General features: G+C 48.1%; 1 protein-coding gene across 14 annotated transcripts in view; it reads right to left on the reverse strand.

Annotated features, from left to right (window-relative positions):
* The window catches only part of AUH (AU RNA binding methylglutaconyl-CoA hydratase), a 350873-nt gene that overhangs the window by 181852 nt on the left and 147864 nt on the right, over positions 1-21157 (reverse strand). For 7 of the 14 annotated variants that reach the window (XM_045467661.1, XM_045467663.1, XM_045467660.1 and 4 more), the window contains 4 exons: positions 15915-16102; positions 12942-12992; positions 11764-11811; positions 3693-3833 (listed from right to left, as the gene is read on the reverse strand). In XM_045467661.1, the coding sequence (XP_045323617.1) occupies positions 3693-3833; positions 11764-11811; positions 12942-12992; positions 15915-16102 (428 nt within the window). Of the gene's footprint in view, positions 1-3692; positions 3834-6483; positions 7124-11763; positions 11812-12941; positions 12993-15914; positions 16103-21157 lie in introns of those variants that run through there. The other 7 variants (XM_045467669.1, XM_045467667.1, XM_045467670.1 and 4 more) reach the window with 4 other exon arrangements.

Raw genomic sequence — 21157 nt, forward strand, 5'->3', positions numbered from 1 at the left:
ATATTAAATATTGAGGGCTGTAATAACAACAATAAATAGCATAATATCGTGGATAATTAATATCATAGTATTAGTATTAATGGTTAACATATTATCATTCAATAAACATCAATTTTGATGTACCAGAAGTCAGATGTTATTTATCAGTAACAACATCTGCAATACACATGGTTGCATTAAAATCACCTGGCTGGGGGGCGCCTGGGTGTCTCAGTCAGTTAAGCGTTCAACTTTGGCTCAGGTCATGATCTCGCGGTTCGTGGGTTCGAACCCTACGTCAGGCTCTGTGCTGACGGCTCAGAGCCTGGAGCCTGCTTTGGATTCTGTATCTTCCTCTCTCTCTACCCCTCCCCTACTCGTGCTCTCTCTCTCTGTCTCTCAAAAACAAACGTTAAAAAGAAAATTAAAAAAAAAAAAAAAGTCAGCTGGCTGGGTGGGTCATGTAGTAGGAAAAGTGCAGTGAGAACCTCCAGAACCTGCTTCTCTGTATAAGCAGTCATTTTCAAGATCAAGTTTTTTTTACAAAACCCTTGGAAATTAACCAAAAGCTTGCAACCATCTGATGAGCATTTCTTCAGGAAAAATGGCTGAGTCTCAGGAAGAACATCAAGCTCTGTGGAGGTTTAAATTGCCATACACCCACTTTTCCAAACTCCTTAAAACCCAACCATCTGAAAGTCAGGGTAGCCATTGCCCCAACCCCCACTGTGTCTGTAGCCTCCCCCAAAGCTCTCTTCTTGGGACTGTCATTTTCTGGCCTGTCCGGCAGCATCCTGGAGGCCCAATTACTAAGGAAAACCCTGACTCACAGGCTTTGTCTTTATCCGACCTGACTCAGAAACCCCTCTTGTGAACAGCTTTCTATGGGGTATTTGTGGGAAACGATCGGTGGCAACAATTTAGCACCAAAGTCACCTGAGGTGGTGACAGCAGCTGGTACAAAAAAGAAGCTGGGGGATGAGATGCCTATAGTGGGCTGTAAAAACCTCTGACACGTTCCTAGGAGTCTAGAAGGCAGTATGCATGTGCAGGGCTGTGGACACGCTCAGCAAAGACCTGAGAAGGCTTTCTAACGCTCATCTCTGGCTGACCCCGAGGCTCTGCAAGGAAGTGAAGGCTGAGGCAAGGTTGCCAATTGCCCAACAAAGCATCGGAGGCAAGCCCCAACATGCACACAGTGCCCCTTCCCAAGACCTGGAGATTCACTGCTTCAAGGCATTTAGAGGAGTCTCAGTCCGGTCATTTAGCTGATCGCTAAATTAAACAGAGACTTCAGGGATCACAAACCCATGTCTTTTTTTTCTTTTTTTTTTTTTTTTAAGTTTATTTATTTATGTTGGAAGAGAGAGATCGGGAGACACCAAATCCTAAGCAGCCTTCACACTGCGCCCGGCGTGGGGCTCGAACTCAAGAACTGTGAGATCATGACCTGAGCAGGAATCAAGAGTCGGACACTTAACTGACTGCCCCCAAACTGTTCGTGTTTAACAGGGTGGACTGACAGTCCCATGCCACGCATACTCCCCACAAAGACCGGACGCAGAGAAAGTGCCTTTTCACGTTGTGTGCCGACCTCGGCTGGTGTTCCATAAGCATCCAACGGAGGAGCCCCTGACAACTCCCACCAATATCTCACCATAACCGGAGCACCTTTGCACCAGGCTGCATGTGGTCTGTCATTTCCTGTCTTGAATGGCGCGTCACACGTTTCTTGTATTTTTAAAGTACTCGGATGAGGGCCGCCTGTGAGCAAGTTCGGAGCTTCAGAGAAAGTGTGTTTCAGGCAAGTGTTAACAGACAACTCAGAAGAAATGTGACTCAGCGCAGGAGAGGCCGTGAGGAGTCTGAGCTTCTCCGGCTCGCAGACCCGTGCTTCACTTTCTGTAAATTGCACAAAGGTTTCATTCACCTGGGCTCGGAGGCTGGAAGTGAAAGTGGCCTGACTATTTTTGAAAAGGTCAGGAAAGTGCACTCGCCCGCCTTCAAATTCCTCTGAACCCTTTGCCTGTGAACATCACGGCGACGGGAGTCTGGCCCCGAGCCTCGGGGGATGCCGCGGTGATTTCGCGACTCCCCTCGGCGGCCTTCGATCCCACTCTGCCCCGCGGGTTCGCCGCATGTGATGAACGTGTCACAAGGTGGTCTCCCGGGCCGCGCGTCAGGGCTGCGTGTCGGCCACGAGGTGCGGGCGGCGGCCCCCGCGGGGAGCCTGCTCTGTTCCTGGTCTGGTCACACCCCTCCCAGCCTCTCCTCTGTGATGGCAGGGTGCAGCCAGGCAGCCTGGGGAGGGCCGATCGGGCATGAGAACCCCCCCCCCCCCCCGCCCTCAACACTGGTACCGCGAACACGGCAGCGAGCGGCACTGGGCAGCCGTGTACCTCCCACGTCCTCAGCCTGCGTGAGCAGAAGGGGCGCGATCCGGGTGACGCCGGGGACACAGCACGGCCACGTTAGGAGAGCTGTCCTCTGCCCCGCCTCGTGCTCTTACCGCCCTGCCGGGACTGCTCGCTTTCTGCTTCTGCTTCAGCCGCAGGGGTCGGGGCAACTCCTAGGCCCGGAAGAGCCCAAGCGGCTTCCCCTGCTGACCGCGGTCCTCAGCCTCGTGTGGACAGCACAGGGCCTCCAGGAGAAGTGTCACCGGGGCCAGATTCACACTGCGCATCTCCCAGCTGTCCCTGACTCCCCTTCCCCAGGGTGAATGCCACGTTTCTGAATCGTCCCCGAGCCCCCTGCCTTGTCCCAGCACGGCTCTTCTGAAACGTGAAACAAGGTGCCAGTACAGCCGTGGAAGACGGCTCTCCTGCTCCCAGGCAGACACGTCCGATCTGTGTGCACAACCGGTCATGAGCACCACGTAACAGCCCTCTACAAATGAACCAGCAGACTCAGATGACGAGATGCTTTGCCTGAGGTGGGTCTCCTCACTGACCTTCTAAGAAACCTGGTCAAAGGGCTCCTGGGTGCTCTCTAGAAACGCAGAGCGGACCCGTGACGCTCGAACTGAACGCGGGGCTCTGGGTGAGTGAGAGTGCAGAGCAGAGCGAGGTGCTCGCCACGCTGTCCCAAGAGTACGGGGGGCTCTCGAGCCACACGGGCTCCCTTTTTTGGTATCACCACCAACCACAAGTCCCCAAACTCACGCTCCGGTCGCCAGCTGAGGGAGGCAATGCCCCACTCCCAGCCCCCGCGGCTGGCCCCATGTCCCGCCAGAGCGCAGTGATGAGACTTCGGGGCTCTGGGCACGGCGCCTGCCACTGATCCGGCCCTCCACTTTCTCGGCCCACCAAGGGGCAAACCCGTTCCCAAGGGTCTCTGGGCGCTGTCTGCAAACACGTAGCTATGGGACCCGGCGGTGGGGGTGGGGGGAGAGCTCCCGACCCCACTGCCCTCCTGCACTCACTCTGTGCTCCAGGTTCTGCCCCCCGGGAGTCACCTGGAACTCTCCCTCTGGGGGCTGTGGAGAATAAACCCAGCACGGAACAGCCGCAGAGGTTTGGGGCCTCACACGCGGTGGTCATTAACCCTAACGACCAGCCCAAATTCCCTCATCTTGTCCGTATTCACATCTGCAGTGATCTTGTCCAACCAAAACAGGCAACACACACTTGAAAACGGACAGACAAGCTGGTGGCTGAGCTCACTCTGCTGCCCCACAGGCGACAGTCAGCTCACTGAGGATGGCCTCCTCCTACCTTGTCTTCTTGGCCTCGCGCTGCAGGAACAGGACGATGGGGTCTGGCCCCAACAGCTCGAGCTCCGCGTCTTGGGCTGTCCTTGGCAACCTCAATTCCCCCTGCCGGGCACCCTGCTCTCTCACTGCCTGGAGAATGCACCTGAAAAATAGATGCCCCAAACCACGTGCTTGAGGGTGGGGAGCCTGCCCTCTAAGGATCTGTGGGGAGGAGGGGTCTCCCAAAGCCAAGGACTCCGAAAGTCCAAAGGGATGGTGGGTTTTCAGGGACTGGGACCCACAGGTATTTTGAGCAGAGGGTTCAATCCCTAACACCCGAAACACCTCCAAGCACAGTCTGTATACAGCCTGTGTCGTCAATGCGGAAAAATGGTTCCCATTTTACCAAAACATTACCAAGGAACTTTTAAATGCTATACTTTTTCTTTTGGGACAAATGTACAGTTATTCTGTAATATAAGAAATTGATTTCATTGCCGTTTTGATAAAGCCCAATAACGCTGACCTACACATACATTAATAGTTAACTTGGTGGGTGGATGAAGAAATACAATGGCACAATTAAATACGAGAAAGCGTCTGCCTGCCAGGAGTTTCAGACCCCAGATCAGAGCGACTGTAGGACCTATCACAAGAGAGAGCCATGGTCCAGGGACACAAAGGGTCAATGGCCCGCCACCAACAAGCCCGCACGAGACACAAGCATTTCCCGTGGAGCATGGCATCCGTGAGCAACACCCAGCTACTTGGGTCCACCTATCTACAAAGCTCTAAGGAAAGTGGCCAGAAAAGTGATAACTGTGACAAGCCATTTTGACAGCCAGAAGAGGGGGGTGGGGGAAGGACTAAGGAAAACCGTCTACTTTTTAACCAACTTGAAATGATCCGTTAACTCCCAGAAATGAGTCAAGACAATCTGCGTTTTCTTTGGGCCATTATTGCAACTCTCCTTGTCTCCCAGCTTTTCTGTGACTCGCGAGGCCTCTTCTTTCCCAGAAAGGTTATAGATTAACCAGCACAAGCGTCCTTGAAAACCAGTGTGTCTCCTGCTCTGAGATGATGTGAAATGCTTTTCCCCTGAACGGGGACTGTGCTCAGTTAACCACCACCCCCCCCCAGGTCTTCTTCATCTTCATCAGGACATTGGGGATCGCCACCACGTCGCCAGCGTGTGTCAGCTTGCCGTGGTTCTGAGTAAGGCCACGCAAACGCTCTGCATGCCGGAGGACAACGTGGGGGGCAGCCCCCTCGAGGAGCCACCAGACTCGGGCACAGCGTCAGGACCACCCTAGCTCTGCCGAAAGAAAGACCACAGGAAAGGCGAACTTCGCAGACAAGTGGGCACTTTCCCCTCGCTCTGATACATGAGTCTGTGATCTCTGCAGTCACAAGGGGAGGAGCTCTTTGCTTTCAGATCCGCTCTGGTGACTTCATCCGAACTTGCAGGAAGTTAAATGGTGCTCAATCAGCAATAGACCACGCATCCGTGGGGAGAGACCAGTCATTCGGCACACGCTTGATATTTTCGCCATTCACGTAATTATTTCCCACTCCGCGAAAATGAACTGGCATTTGAACGTGTCACGGGCAGAACAACACGGTCCTGAAATCTTAAGAAAATAAGGAACAGTACTTTACTTGCAAATTATCCTGCATGAAGTGAGCGGCACAAGTTTATCAGAAAACAAAGCATGCACCTGGCCGGATACAATCGCCAGGGCCGAACGTGGAATTTACTAAGCCCCCATCACATGAGGCCAACCGGCTGAGCGCTGCCCCCAAACGTGCAGGGCCAGCCGCACAGATGACAGAGAACATCGCGCTGTCCTTCGGCACCAGGACACGGAGAGTGGGGACGGCCAAAGCCTGGCCAGGTAGGCTCTGGCACGCGGCAAGTCCACGCTTGCCTATCTCAAGGCTTTTCAAATGGAGGAGGAGAGTTCAGTTTCGCAAAATGAAAAATAATAATAACTTTCAAAGTCGATGCGCTTCCCAAGATCAAGGAAGCATCGGTGCTGAGCGTGGGAATGCACAGGACAGGCGGTCACCCACATGGCCAACCACACTCGACAGCAACAGAGCACGGGTGTGGGATCGGGGAGGACGGTGGGGCACCACCATGGTCCGCTCATCATGCGGTGCCCGTCCCGGGAAAGCGGGGCCTTCCCGGTGCTGCCAGCCTCGGGCCCGGGCACAGGCTCGAGGAAGGCAGCCTGGCTTGATAACGTACAAAAGAAAGCTGGCCGGAATCTGTTTAGGGAGCTGGAACGTTCCCCCTGCACCACACCCTGAATTCTACAGCTCACTGTGCCCGGCACACGTGGTACCTGCCCCCTCCCCCGGCAAGGCTGTCCGCTCAGACGTGCCCCCGAGCCCCTCCGAATCTACTCACTTTGCCTGGCCAGCGGTTAGAAGCGGGAGACGGGGTGGCCGTGTTCACCTCCTTCCTCACTGAAACCAGATGCGCAAGAGCCGGGGGCGGGAAACACTCACACTCCACGGCCGCAGGCCCGTTAGGACAGCCTGGCCCCGGCGGCATGGCTCTGTCCCCCAGTCAGACTGGTGGATGGGGCCGCCTGCGGGGCGGTCGTCCAAGCGCGCCACCACCAAGCCTCCAGTGCGCCTCAAGAGGCCTTGGGCCCCCGTCTCTGACCGGGTTACCTTCCCACCATCCGCACTGCATTCTAAGACTGAAGAGGTCACCTCACAGAATGGGCATGGAAAGCTGGCTTCCTCTAAAAGCCAACACGCGATGATTTATTCAATTCAGAAAGAATGGGGTAAGAGAGAAATTCCCAAGTTTTCTTTTCACCGATTTTATTTATATTTGGTAATTTTCACTTAGAGAACCTATCAATTCCTCTTCCAGTCAGAGATGCATGTATGTGTGCGTGTATACACATTCCCTTAGAAACTTTATTTGGTATGACTTCACATTTTTTGGTATATAGAAATAATTTTATTTCGTATTGCAGCACAGTAGACATACAATCAATATTATTTCCTAGAGTGTGCAATATAGAAATTATTCACATTAAAAAATTAAGAACAGAAAGCCTCGTATGCAGGAAATATTTAAAACTGTGTACCTAACTTTGAATCGGTTTCTGACAGCGCAGACTACTAGCTTTATAAACCTGAATGAATATGACATGAGACACGTTTGAACAAAGTACACAGATGGGTCCGCTCCAGATGCCTAATTCACTAGACGGAGGGCGCGTTCTTCACTTTGGTCAGTGGGATTCCAGGTGCTGAGGCAAATGTGGATCTGAAAGATACTTCCAGAAGTACACGTCTTACACTGGCATTTGAAAGGTTTGTTTCTTCTATTCTCCTTTATAGCGAGGGGACCTTTTCTCTTTAAAAGCAAGAAGACCTTCAAGCCTGTCTTTTGTTGAAATAGTCTAGAGAAACAAAACATTATGTTACCTAAACCAAAAAATAAAAACTGTAAACGTTGAACAAGCTTTATGTAAAAAAAACAAAAAAACAAAACAAAAAACAGAAAATAATCTAAAATTTGAATCCTACTAATCATTTGAAGAATTCTGTTACCAAATTGACCATTCTAATTCCAAATATGCCTCCCACCCTCATTTCAAATGTACATAAAAAAACCAACAGGCTTTATCTTTTACATAGTTTTAGGTTTACAAAACATTGAGCAGAAAGGTCAGCCTCCCATACACTTCCTTCAAGCCCCCAGGGTCTATTTGTCACAACTGAGGAACCAGTACTGATCCAGTATTATTCCCTCCAGTCCAGTTTCCACGGGCCGCTGTGCTGCTTCTGTGCTGGATTTTCACAAAGCACAGTCACATACCCACCACTACAGGATCACACAGAACAGCTGACCTGCCCTAAGCACACTCATCCCTGCCCTTCGCTGCCTTCTCCAGAAGGTCACAGGCTTGGAATCCTGTCGTATGTGACCTTTTTCGACGGAAGTCCTTCACGGAGCAGTGTGCGGCTGAGGCTCTTTCGTGTCTTTTGGTGGCAGGACAGATCATTTCCTTTTATCGCTGAATAAGACACCACTGTATGGATGCACCTTAGTTTATCCATTCACCTTGGCTGCTTCCAAGTTTGGAAATTCTGAATAAAGCTGCTAAAACAGTGTGCCGACTTTTGTGCAGATGTAAGGTTCAACTCACTCGGGTAAATACACAGTCGTATGATTGCTGGGTCATGTGGGAAGATTCCGCTTAGCTCTTACAAGATGGGCAAATTGGTATTTTGTTTGTACTTGCATTTCTTTTTTCTTTTACAGTTTATTTATTTTTGAGGGAGAGACAAGTGTGAGCGGTGGAGGGGCGGAGAGAGAGGGAGACACAGAATCTGAAGCAGGTTCCAGGCTCTGAGCTGTCAGCACAGAGCCCGATGCGGGGCTCGACCCCACAAACTGTGAGATCATGACCTCAGCCCAAGTCAGAGGCCTAACCAACCGAGCCCCCCAGGTGCTCCTGTATTTGCATTTCTTAATGACACACAATGTGGAGCATGTTCTATGCTTATCTGCCATCCGTGTATCTATTTTGGTGAGGTGTCTGTTCAGATCTTTCCCCCACTTTTTAATGGGTTACTTTCATATTGTTGAGTGCTAAAAGTTCCTTGTATGTATTGGACACAAGTCCTTTATCAGGCAGCCGTGAGGATCTCTTCCTGCTCTCTTCACAGTGTCTTTTGCAGAGTGGAAGTTGGTAATTTTAATAAAATCAAACATTAATTTTTTCTTTCATAGATATTATACTTTTGGTGTTGTATCTTAAAAAAGCGATCGCCAAACCCAAATACACCTACATTTTCTAGGTGATCTTGAAGACATTGGGTCTATGGCCCACTTTGAGTTAATTTTTGTGAAGGTTGTGACGTCGGTGTCCAGGTTCATCTTTTTGTAGCTCATTGTCCATCTGCTTCAGTACTGTTTGTTTTCAAGACTATCTTTTCCCCCACTGAATTGCCTTTGCTCTTTTGTCAAAGATCATTTTATTTTATTTATTTTTGAGACAGAGAACGAGTACGGGAGGGGCAGAGAGAGGGGTGGGGGACAGAGTTTCTGAAGCAGGCTGTGAGCTGTTAGCACAGAGCCTGATGTGAGGCTCAAATCTATGAACTGTGAGATCATGACCCGAGCCGAAGTTGGACGCTTAACTGAGCCACCCAGGTGCCCCAAAGATCATTTTACTTTCTAGGAGTCCACTTATATAACTATTTTATACAAATACACTCTGGACTCCTTATTCTGTTCCACTGATCCATTTACCTGTTCTTTTGCCAACTCCAAACTGTCTTGATTATTGTAGCTTTACAGTAAGTCTTGGAGTCAGGTAGTGTCAGTCCTCCAACTTTGTTCTTCTTCAATACTGGGTTGGCTCATCTAAGCCTTTGAACTTTTCATAAAAGCTTTAGAACTGGTTTGTCAATACAGACTTGCTTATTTTTATCGGGATTGCACTGAATCTATAAATAAAGTTGGGAAGAAGTGATTTCTTCGTAATGAGTCTTACTATCCATGGACATGGGATATCTATTTACTTAGATCTTGATTTCTTTCACCAGTTTTGTAGTTTTCCACCTATAAACCTTGTACTTTGTTTTAAATTTACACTTAAGTATTTTGCATTTTTTTTTTTGTGCTAAGGTAAATGATGTTATGCTTTTAATTTCAAATTCTAATTCTTTGTTGCTGGTATATAGGTAAGCAACTGACTTTTGCTTATTAACCTTCTATCATGCAACGCTGGTCTAACTGCTTATGACTGTTTTGTTCTTGTTGTTGTTGATTCTTTGGGATGTCCCACATGGACAATCATGTCTTCCATGAAGTTTTGTTTCTTCCTTCCCAATCTGTATATATTTATTTCCTTTTCTCATCTTCCTACATTAGCCATGATTTCTAGCAGATGTTGAAAAGGACACGTGAGAGGGATGCCCTTGCCCTATTCTTGCTCATTCAGTATGATGTTAGCTGTAGGTTCTTTTGTAGAAGTTCTTATCAAGTGAGGAAGCTCCTGTCTAATCACAGTTTGCTGAGTTTTCACTACAAATGGGTGCTGGATTTTGTCACATGCTTTTCCCCCCCGATCTGTTGATACGGTCATGTGATTTTCCTGTTGAGGCTTTGATATAATGGATTACAGTGATTTCAGTGTTAAACCTGGCTTGCACATCTAGAAAAAAAATCTCATTTGGTTGTGGGATACAATTGCTTTTATACATTGCTGGATTCGATTTGCTAATATTTTGTTGAGAATTTTTACATCTACATTCATGACAGATAAAGGTCTGTGGTTTTCCTTTCTTGTAATGTTGGGTTCTGATTATCAGGGCAATACTGGCCTCAAAATGAATTAGGAAGGGTTATTTCTTCTTCTGTCTTCTGGGAAAGATCATTAAAAACTCATATAATTTCTACCTCAAATGTTTGGTAGAATTCACTCGAGAAACTGGGTCTGGTGCTTCCTATTTTGGAAGTTTATTAATTACTGATTTAATTTCTTTAACAAGCATAGGGCTATTCAGATTATCGATTTCTCTTCGTGTGAGTTTTCATATGTTGTGTCTTCCAAGGAAGTGGTCCGTCTCATCTAGGTCATCAAATCTGTGGGCACAGAGTTTTTCACAGTATTCCTTTATTATTCTCTCAATGTCCATGGGATCACTAGGGATGGCCCTTCGGATGGCCCTTCATGTATTTCTGATATGGGTAATTTTTATCTTCTCTTTTCCTTGGTTGGCCTGCCTAGAAGTTTATCAATTTTATAGATCTTTACAATTACCAATTTTTTGTTTTGTTGGGTTTTTTCCTTCTGTTTTTCTATTTTCAGTTTCTTTGATATCTGTTCTAAAGCTTGTTATTCCTTTTCTTCTATTTACTTTGAATTCTATTTGCTCTCCTTTTTCTACTTTCCTGAAGTGCAAAGTTATTATTAATTTTAGATCTTTCTTCTCTAATACATGCATTCGATGCTAAAATGCTGGTGTAAGCAGTATTTTTGATAAATTCCCACAAAGTCTGGTACTGTATTTTCATTTTGATTTAATTCAAAGTATTTTTTAATTCCTCTTGAGACTTTGACACGTGTTATTTAGAAGTATGTTGTCTAGCGTGCATTAAAAAGATTAATCCCACCATTAATAGATGTGATTTCCCAGCTATCCTCTTGTTATGATTTCTAGTTTAATTCCACTGTGATTTGACGGAATGTTTAGGATTACTGTTCCCTTACATTTTGTAAGGTGTGATTTGTGGCCAAATATGCTTAAAAAAGTTTTCTGAAGGAGCTAAGGCTATTTGTAAGTGTGCAATTTACTTCATTCATGGCATGCTCATCACCAGCACCACCATGTGCATCAACAGGTGGTAATTTATACAGAGACCAGGCGTAGAGGAACACTCTATCTGTCCCTCCTAATTTATGACACTGCCATGATTAAATGGGAGGTGAAGCAATTTCAAATTCTCACTAAAGGCACAACAAAATTCTTTTGCTACTTTAGATGGCCCTACACAAAGCTACATCTTTTAGGGAGGGGAGGGGAGGGGAGGGGAGGGGAGGAGAGGAAAGGAGAGGAAAGGAAGATTTGTTCCTCTATACAAAGCCCTACTAATTTGTGTATGGAACAGAAAACTGCATACAGTGAATCAGGGCACTGTCAGTGGGCAGGAAGGAAGGCTCAGAAACAACGCATCTCACACACTGATGTTCCCCAGGAGGCCCATGTTCGCTCCACTGCCTGCCTCCCACCTGTCTACACGAGAGTGAGGGTTCAAATCCATCTCCACAAAATACAACGTGAGCCAGAGAGACATCTACAGTATGAGTGATACTAACTCAATTAAGAGTTTTTAAAATTACGTAAACAAGAGACATTAGTATATGGAATGGATCAGGGATAAGAGCTGGTAATAGTCAAACAGCAAACACAGCTAATTTCAACCCACTGTTATGGTTTTGAAAGGGGCAGGAGTGTAATCTTGTTCAGAGAGACAATTCATCTGACTCATGCAGAAGGTACAGAGAATTTGTAAGAGGTGTCCTCACTGAATTAGTGGCTGTATTACATACCTGAGCATAACAAGCTTCTTCTATGGCTAATCCTGTTACTAAATCAACCTGAGAATAAAAACATAATATAATTTCAGCAAGAATTATTTTTTAAAATCTGGAACACTCCATATAAATTCAAACTAGTAACGCTTTTCCAAAAGAACAGAATTGATGTAAGACAACAAATCAAAAGTATGACCAGCACAAGAATTCTGGAACCAGGCTGCCTGGGTTCAAATTCTGACTCTACCGTGTAGGAGCTGTGTAGCCTTGGGTAAGTTAGGTGATAAGCTCTCTGTGCCTCAGGCGCATCTGAACAAGAGACTAACCACAGCATCTACCAGGTGGGGGTACTGGGAGAATTAAATAAGCTAGTCTAGGGGAAGGCTTTATACAGCACCCTGGCATGGCCCGGCACGAGAAGGCATCTGCTATTAGTATTGTTATGATTATGCAAGAAGTCTTAAAAACCAAACACTCGGGAAATTTTTTAGGTTGTGTTTATTGCTAACAAATTCAATCTCTTTTTTTATGGCTACGAAGCCCAGAGAGACATGGTGGTCTCTGAGTCTGCAAGGAAGAAGTATCTTTCTTTCTTCACAATTCCGTAATTTAGCCCAAACATCTGTTGCAACGAACGCCTGCTGTAAACAGGCACCTGCATTGCTTCCTTGCCCTGCCTGCTTCTCTCCTGGCCTGAGGCCTCCACTCCCGGGAAGCCGCCTCCCCAGGGTAACCCCAGGACGCCCCAAAGTCTTGCCTTGTTAATGAGGGGTCCTTGCACAAAGCACGCTGAGAAAGTATAGGTAGAGAGAGCCGGGCTCCGCTCTGAGCTTGGGAGTTGTTCCTAGAATGCTTTCTCGTCATGCAGCACTGGTGTTGAGAACACACAGGATACCCTTTTCTTTTGGTCTCGTATGAGCCACTAGCCAATAAATCTGTCTCTTCGCCGAATGGCAAAAACAGCCAGCATGTCACAAGCTGCAGGACATGAGTGAAATTCCCTAATTCTGTGATGAAGATACTGGATCGGCAACAGCTAAGGCAGAACAAAATCGATAATACAGCTAAAAATACCCTCGGTAGCTTACGGTAACGGTAGCACTGAAATAGCTGGATTTACAACATTAACAAATAAACGGAATGAAGTCTCCACCACCGACTCCAATAGCAATCTCAAGCGGCAAGGCACTTACCTCCATCCCTTGATTAATTGCTAATTTTGCCACTCTCATCGCAACAGGTCCCTAAAATTCAATTAAAGAAACAGATTTTCATTACTATTTATGCAAAGTATGTTGTACAGCTCAGTAAAATTCAGAAATTCCCATCGCTGGGCCCGTGGCAAAGATGCAACAAAAGCTATAAGACGGTTAACGGGGGGATTTCCTTCGGGCCTTGGCACAAGTCTGCTGCCTGGACAACTGTACGTGCCTGCAGGCCAGCAGGGGCCGTGTGCCCAGGAGCGGGCTGACCATTCTCCGGCAAAGCTCCCAACAGGTGAGGTAGGGCAAGGAAGAGGCGACGAAACACCACGGCCCCGGGTGCAAGACGGGAGTGCGGGCTGGAGGGGAGGCTCCCGTCAGCACCCGTGCCGGACACTGGCTCCACACCGGAGCTCCGCGGGCACCTGTGACCCAGCGTGACGATGATGTGCCCTCCAGGCAAGTTCCCCACACCACGCGGAAGCTGACAGCCCAGAGAAGTCCTTCAGGACGAGGGAAGGTCACGGAGGGAAGGACCAGGTGTCCTCTGTGAGGAGGAGAACGTTAACTTTTGTCGTTTTTGAAAACCACAACGCGCCAGACGGAATTTAGCTGTTTGATCACATTTGAAATTCCTCCAAACTGTTCGTGGGTGATGAGTTAGAATTCAGTGTATCTTTTTTTAAAGTGTCTTTTGAATTAAAATGCAAAATGGGGTCTAAATACCAGGTGCAACAGGGGACGCCCATAAATGAACAAATAACGGCACGAGGCATGGCAAAGGTCGCTTTCCCCTCGCAGGGCCTTCAATGGTCACCTTTAACCCGTCTGAATCCCCTTCCGAAGTCACATGCCCATTAATAATCTTTTTCAGAGGCCACAGGTTTTCAAGGCTCGGACAAGTATCTCAGAATTCCTGACGATGTGACTTGCACGTGTGGAACACACACTAGGACCATTTTCTTTAAGGTCGTCAACCCTTTCTGTTGTTGTTTTAAGCAAGGTGCTCCCGTCTGTGAGAACCTTCTCTACTCCCTGCTATCTAGCCGCTGACCCCGACCAGGTGCTTGTCCGACTTCCGTGCGCACGAACCCCCAGCCCCTTGTGAAAGCCCAGCGGGGGCTGGGGACGTGCTTCTGAGGGACGCCTGGGCTGCTCGTCCACAGAGCACACTCTGGGCAGCAAGGTTGCCTAAACTGGAGAGACAGGAAAATGGAAAGGCTAGTAGACGATGATGCTTGTTTAACTGGCTTCTTTCAAAATACAACACCAGCACTTCTTCTGGACATCTTTTTTCTCAAACAGGAAAACGGAAGTGACGTCCAATACAGAAATCAAACGGAAATTCTAATTTTAGAGAAGCTGTCCAATTATCTGGAAGACTCATCATTCAGTGACAAAAACCAAACGTGAAGAGTATCGTCCCTCAAATTTTGCTCTGTAACTTTTGCATATCGTCCAGTTACACGTTTTCTGGACCACGCAGCATCTCCCTTGGCCCGAGGAAAAAGTCCTCAGAGGCACGTCCTTCGCAGGAAAGGGACAGAGGGTGAGGACCCCGGTCCGCCAGGCGGTCAGATGGCGGGTGGGCAGGCGGTGCCCTCGGGCAGGAGAGGCGTGGGCAGGGGTGGGGCGGGGGCGGCAGGAGATGAGCCCTGAGGCACAGAGCCGCTGGAGGGAGGTGAGCAATGATGTCCAATGAGCAGAAGAGGCTGTGAAGGGCAGAGCAGGAAGGACACCACGACCTTGACCTTTCTTAACCACACCCCTTGTTTCAGCGCAGACGTGGGTTGGTCTTAGAGCTTTAATGCCAAGGTTTCAGGGAGAGCCTTTTTGTTTTTCCCTTAAAGCACTGCAAGTCTCTCCTGTCTGCTCTCTCTCAACTGCGAGTGTGGGGCTGCGTGTTCCTCACACGGGGAGCAGACGACGCGGGGGCCCCGTCCCGACAGGGCCCACGGCCAGCTAAGCGAGAAGCAGGGAAGGGTCCCCGGCAGGCGGTGTGGTTCCAGAGGGCGACCCCGACACGAGGCCCTGCCCGCCCGCGGTCGGGGACAGGCGCGTCCCGGCAGACCCGGGCGTTCGTCTGGCCACGGGCGCTCCGGCACCGCCCTCCGAAACGGGAGGCAAAGCTCTGAGCCAACACGGGACGAAGACGCATCTCTCCGGAGGGAGACTTCCCGAGATTCCCAGAAGGGTCCCCGGCCCCCGAAACAGCATCCGCGACCTGTCCGCGTCAAGCGGCGCAGTTGGAGAGGAAGTGATCGTGCCTGCGGGGCCGGCGAGGGGGCTGCCAAACTTGAAACCGCGCTAGGGATGACGGCCAATCACTAACTGCTTACCCAGCAAAAGTCCTCTCGTCCGCGATCTCAGAAGCGAGGCGTACGCGAAAGACACACGGAGAGAAAGGACGGAGCCACCCGGAACGAGCCCCGCGACGCAGCGGCCGACGCGCCTCGTCGGCGCCGTCCTTTGCGAGCGCACGCGCACCGCTCCGGGCTCGCAGCCTTCACCGCGGGGAGGACTCGCCACACGGGGCGCCCGGGGAGACGCACGGCCGCCGCTGTACGGGCCCGCCGCCCCCACCCGGCCGCGGCCAGGGCGGTCCACGCTGCCGTGCTCAGCCGCGGTCTCCCCGGCACGTGTGTCCCCACGGGCTTCCCCCCATCTGTCCAGGTACACGGCGCAGCTCGGAAGCCGCCAGTAGGTTCCGTCACAGGTGCCGACGTGCGTGGGACGCGTCGTCGGAGTGCGGCCACAGTACGGGCCCCACTTTCTCTTCACATCTCGAACTTGAATTCCGAAGGCTCTTCATGTGCGGCTAACCGTTTCCGGTTTTAAGGCTACCACGTACTCTTCTCCTTGGCACGCGGGACAAGGATATCACAGGCATGTGAGAGGACTGTTGTGTCAATTTGCTATAAAGTTATTTAAACAGAGAGAAAACGGAAATGCAATTAGAAGTACCTGAGGTAAAAACTCCCTTGCTAGGTCCAAGGCCTTGCGGTACGCAGCGTCCCCCTCCTGGTTCTGTTCTAGAACGTGGCTGATCAAGCCCACCGCTTTGGCTTCTTGGCCATCGAGCACGCGGGCAGAGAAGATGAGCTCTTTGGCCAGCGATATCCCGATGGCGCGCGGCAGGCGCTGCGTCCCCCCTGCGGAGAGAATGGGGGAAATGCGGGCAATGATTTCGCACCTTGTAGTCTTAGCATTTCAGTGTTTCGCTTCTTCATTTATCAAACAAACCAGGGCCAGAAGCTTACATGTCAAAATTAGTAAGTAGAAAACTACTTCAAAGCAGAATGCAATTAGTTTATAAAATTAAAAATCCCCAAAAAAGAACTGGAGTACCTTCTGTAATTATTAAGGGATTCTGGCTCTATTTATTCCTTGTAACACAGCTGGTGTGTTCCCAAATCAAATCCACAATCATCACCACGTCTGGGGCCTTACGACGCATAGCGGTGGGCAAGCAATACTGTCCCTTAGCGCATTTCACCCAGAGGGATGACAGGTCCATAAGGCGGGGCACCTTTCATTAAGTTTGGATAAAACTTGTCCAAGCCTGAAATCTAACTCAGGTGCTTCTTTCTTTTTTAATTTTTTAATGTATATTCATTTTTGAGAGAGAGAGAGAGAGAGAGAGACAGAGACAGAGACAGAGACAGAGACAGAGACAGAGTGTGAGCAGGAGAGGGGCAGAGAGAGAGGGAGACACAGAATCCGAAGCAGGCTCCAGGCTCCAAGCTGTCAGCAGGGCTCGAACCCACGAACCGTGAGGTCATGACCTGAGCTGAAGTTGGATGCTTAACCCACTGAGCCACCCACGCGCCCCATAACTCATGTGCTTTTTAAGGAATCACTCATGGCAAACGAATTGCAAACTAATTTTAATTTAATAAAAATAAAGCTAGGTAATTCTTCGTGAGACAACCTGGTGCTGGCAGAGAGTCCTCGTCACTCCTGGAGCACCACCCACCAGATCCATCTAGAGCTCCGCTCTGCTACCTACTAGTGACAAGGCCAGGATCTTGTGAAAAAGAAGGCTGGGCAAAAACAGGTAATGTCCTTATTCGGCAGCTTTCATTTCTACCAAGAAGAATATGGAAGCAGCTACGTTCGGATTCCCATAAATCTCATTCTGAAGACAGCCGCTGGGCTGCCCAAGGGCACTGGTGGCCAGGAAGCAGGGGAGCAGAGCGACTGTCAAGCTGCAGAGAAAAAGCAAGGTGACGGCCTGCCACCCAGACGAGGTCACTGTGTTTTGTTTGGCCCGCAAAGTTTAGAATTTTATTTTTATGTATTAGTTGCCAACATTTAAAAAATGGGTGGAGGTTTCAGGTGGGAACTGATTTCCACCGGGAGGCCCATTTGAGACACAACGCATCCATGTGGCCACAGCCCCTCTCCTCTGTTGCCAGGACTTTAGCCTGACAAGCTCTGCTTTCTGTGAGACAACTTTGAAAGGAGGGGCGCCTGGGTGGCTCAGTCAGTTGAGCATCCGACTCTTGAATTCAGCTTGGGCCACACTCTCATGGTTTGTGAGTTCAAGCCCCGCATGGGGCTCTGCACTGACCCCTGGAGCCAGCTTGGGATTCTCTCTCTCTCTGACCTCCCCCACTCACATGTGCTTCTCTCTCTCTCTCTCTCTCAAATAATATTTAAAAGAAAACCGAGATCTTTCTTATTCTCACCTCAATCAAAAGTGGCACAATGAAAAATAAAGATCACAAGTTGCAGAAAGCATGTTTCCCTTCAGTAATGAAGTATCTTCCTACGCTTTTAACGAACAAAGCATGTCTGCATTGGAAGAACACAATTTAAGATGCTATTATTAAGCAACTATGTTAAGAACCATGTGCAGCTATTTAGACAATGTGGGTGATGTAGAAAAAAAGAGAAACAAACACAAACCTCAACGAACTGGGAAAAGACTGATATTTTCAATAAGGATTGGTTTTGAGTGTAAATAAAATGAGTAGGGCTTCCGTAGAATACAGTTATTGTTTATACTGTTCAATTAGAGATGGTGATTTCATAAGTGTTTTACTTGATAAGGCAGAAAATGTGTGTCTGAAAAAAAATGAAGCATTGACAAACTTGAATCTAACTGTAAACAGCGACGTTGTTTGGCCTGGTAAAGACAGGTCTGAGAACGCACGGGACAAGCACCAGGGAAAAGGGCAAGTTATCTATGGCATTTCCAATGGCAGCTGATGAGAACAGAGATACCAATAATACAACCCAGTATTTACTCATGGAGCAGATGGGAACTTTCACGAGATGGATTCATGAGTATGTACGGACATCGTATTCATGATAAGCACAACACTAGGAAATGATTCTCTTTCATGTTCTGTGGAAAGTTTGATGTAGACTGGTCAAAATTAACAAATGTGAGCTTCAGGGATCGTTGCTAATGCCGCACTTGTTATTCAACCAAAACTCGAGTCTTGCAAGGCGGCCAAGCTTACACCCATTCGTTATTTCATTTCATTCAAAGTATCGTTCTCCAGGAAGGAGGGCTTTGTAGAAATTAAAGACAGGAACAGTAATGAAACGAAGACCAGAAAACACATCCACCGCCCTGAGCTGAACGGCACATAACTCAAGCTCTGCTCGGTGACATGGGCGAGGGCCAGAACGATCTGCTGGAGGTCGTGGCCTGAGCGAGGGTCAAAAGACAAGGGGAAGGGGGCTTTCTGTTCTTGCTGGAAACGACGCATCAGAGGAGCTGGGAAAACCCGCACCTTGGCTCACCAACTAACACTGCACCTAAGACTCAGCCTTTGGGAGGACATCGCAAGCCATCTGCCCTAGGAACCTCATGTAAGTGGGCCATGACGGCCGCTTGTCCTTCTGTGTCTGGTTTTACTGCACTAAAGCATACCGTGCTCCAGGCTCACCCTGCTGTGGTGTGTCCGCGCTTCCTTTCAAGGCTCAGTAATATTCCACTGTATGAATACCACTTCTTATTTATTCACTGACCCGGTGATGGACACTTGGATCGTTTCCACCTTTCAACTATCAAGAGTAATGCTGCTATGCATATGCGCGTACAAGTACCTCTTTGAAACCCTGCTTTCTTATTCTCTTGGGTAGATACCCAGAGGTAGAGTTGTTAGATCATACAGTAAATCTAGGTTTAACTTTTTTGAGGAACAGCCATACCGTTTTCCTGGTAGCTGCACCATTTTACATTCTTATGAACAGGGTATAAGGATTCCAATTTCTCCACATTCTCAGCAACATTTGCAATTTTCAGGGGTGTTGTTTTTTTTTTTTTTTTTTGAAGGGGGGAGGGAGGGCTTGATGGTAAGCATCCTAACTGGTGTGAAATTGTACCTCACTGTGGTTTTTGATGTACATTTCCCTAACAACTAGTCGTGTTGAACTTCTTTTCATCTGCTTATTGGCCATTTGTGTATCTTCTTCAGAGAAACATCTATTTAAGTCCTTTGCCCATTTTTTAAATGGGTTGTTTTTTTGTTGTTGTTGAGATGAAGGGGTTCTGTATATATTGTGGATAGTAACCGTTTATCAGATAGATGATTTGCAAATATTTCTTCTCATTCCATGGACTGCCTTTTCACTCTGTTGATTGTCCTTTGAAACACAAAAGCGCTTTTAATTTTAATTTTAATTTTGATGAAATCCAATTTTTTTTTCTTACATTGCCTGTGCTTTTGGTGTTGTATCCAAGAAATCATTGCCAAATCCAATGTCACAAAGTTCTTCCACTGTTTTCTTCTAAGAGTTTTACAGTTTCAAAACTGACATTAAGGTCTTTGATCCATTTTGGGCTAATTCTAACACGCGGTGTAAGGTAAGGGTCCAGCGTCATTCTTTTGCAGGTGGATTGTCCAGTTTTCCAAGTACCATTTGCTGAAAGAGGCACTCTTAAATAGTTACACAAATACATTATTTAATTCACTCACTCCCACGGAAATTCTGTCTTTAGGAAAACTATCTGGTGAAAACTTATCTAGCTCAGTTTCCTATGCTGCAATCAGTTTGCGGCAAAGACTGGGGGTGGAGCTGGGGGCGACTTCCCCGTGCTCCTCCCAGTCATATAAAATTTGTGATCTCAGGGGCGCCTGGGTGGCGCAGTCGGTTAAGCGTCCGACTTCAGCCAGGTCACGATCTCGCGGTCCGTGAGTTCGAGCCCCGCGTCGGGCTCTGGGCTGATGGCTCAGAGCCTGGAGCCTGTTTCCGATTCTGTGTCTCCCTCTCTCTCTGCCCCTCCCCCGTTCATGCTCTGTCTCTCTCTGTCCCAAAAATAAATAAAGGTTGGAAAAAAAAAAAAAAAAATTGTGATCTCAAACTTTATAAAAATGACATGACCTGTTTGGTTTGCCTTTCTCAGTTAATATGAACAGCTTTGAGCAAAGAGCCGTGCACGTGGAGGTTACTAAACCACGGGGCATTATGACACAAAACGCTACACATGATCAGTGAGGGATCTCAGATGTCCAACAGTATCTCAGGGATAGTCACCCTAAATAGAGAGTATTTTTATGTCAACATTCTACGCCAGCTCAGAAGTACTTCTGTTTACGGACAGCTATTTGACATAATACAATTAGACAAAACACTCGTGCTCGTCAGGGGAGTCAAAGCTCAGCGCAGCACCACACCAATTACCTAATTATTTAACACAAAATGAATTCACTGGGGGAGTGTTATGTGCAGAAAACTAATACATCACCTATGAATGACACTTCCTCCTTCATGACATTAAGCATAGGATGAAAATAAACACAGAACGATACAGCTTCTAGTAAAGTCACTGATAAGTCCAGCAGTGAGCAGGGGGGCAGGCAGTGTGGGGGGGGGGGGTAGAGCGGGGAGCCACTGCCCCCACCTGACGAAGTGGGGAGGTCAGCAACAGAGCGGGAACCGCAAGCACCCAGGATTTGTTCACATCCGAACATAATTTGCTCCCGGCACTCGTATCCTGGAAGCAGGCAGCTGTGAGCCACGTCTGAAGCCACAGACAAAAATAACAGGATGAAAACACTCAAAATGGAGTCTGTCTGGTCTTGCTGCTTTTGCTTGTAATCTATCAATGGGACAAAAATGAATGTGTGGCTGCAGTTTTTAGTTGGTTGAGTCTTTTCCTTTACTTACTAATTTTCAAAATAACAAGGTGGTTCCCTAGCATCCTCCAGAGGTGATGAATTAAGTTTTTAATCTTGGAGAACCATCAC

This window comes from Leopardus geoffroyi, chromosome D4, assembly GCF_018350155.1.
Source record: "Leopardus geoffroyi isolate Oge1 chromosome D4, O.geoffroyi_Oge1_pat1.0, whole genome shotgun sequence".
In the NCBI taxonomy this organism is placed as follows: domain Eukaryota; kingdom Metazoa; phylum Chordata; class Mammalia; order Carnivora; family Felidae; genus Leopardus; species Leopardus geoffroyi.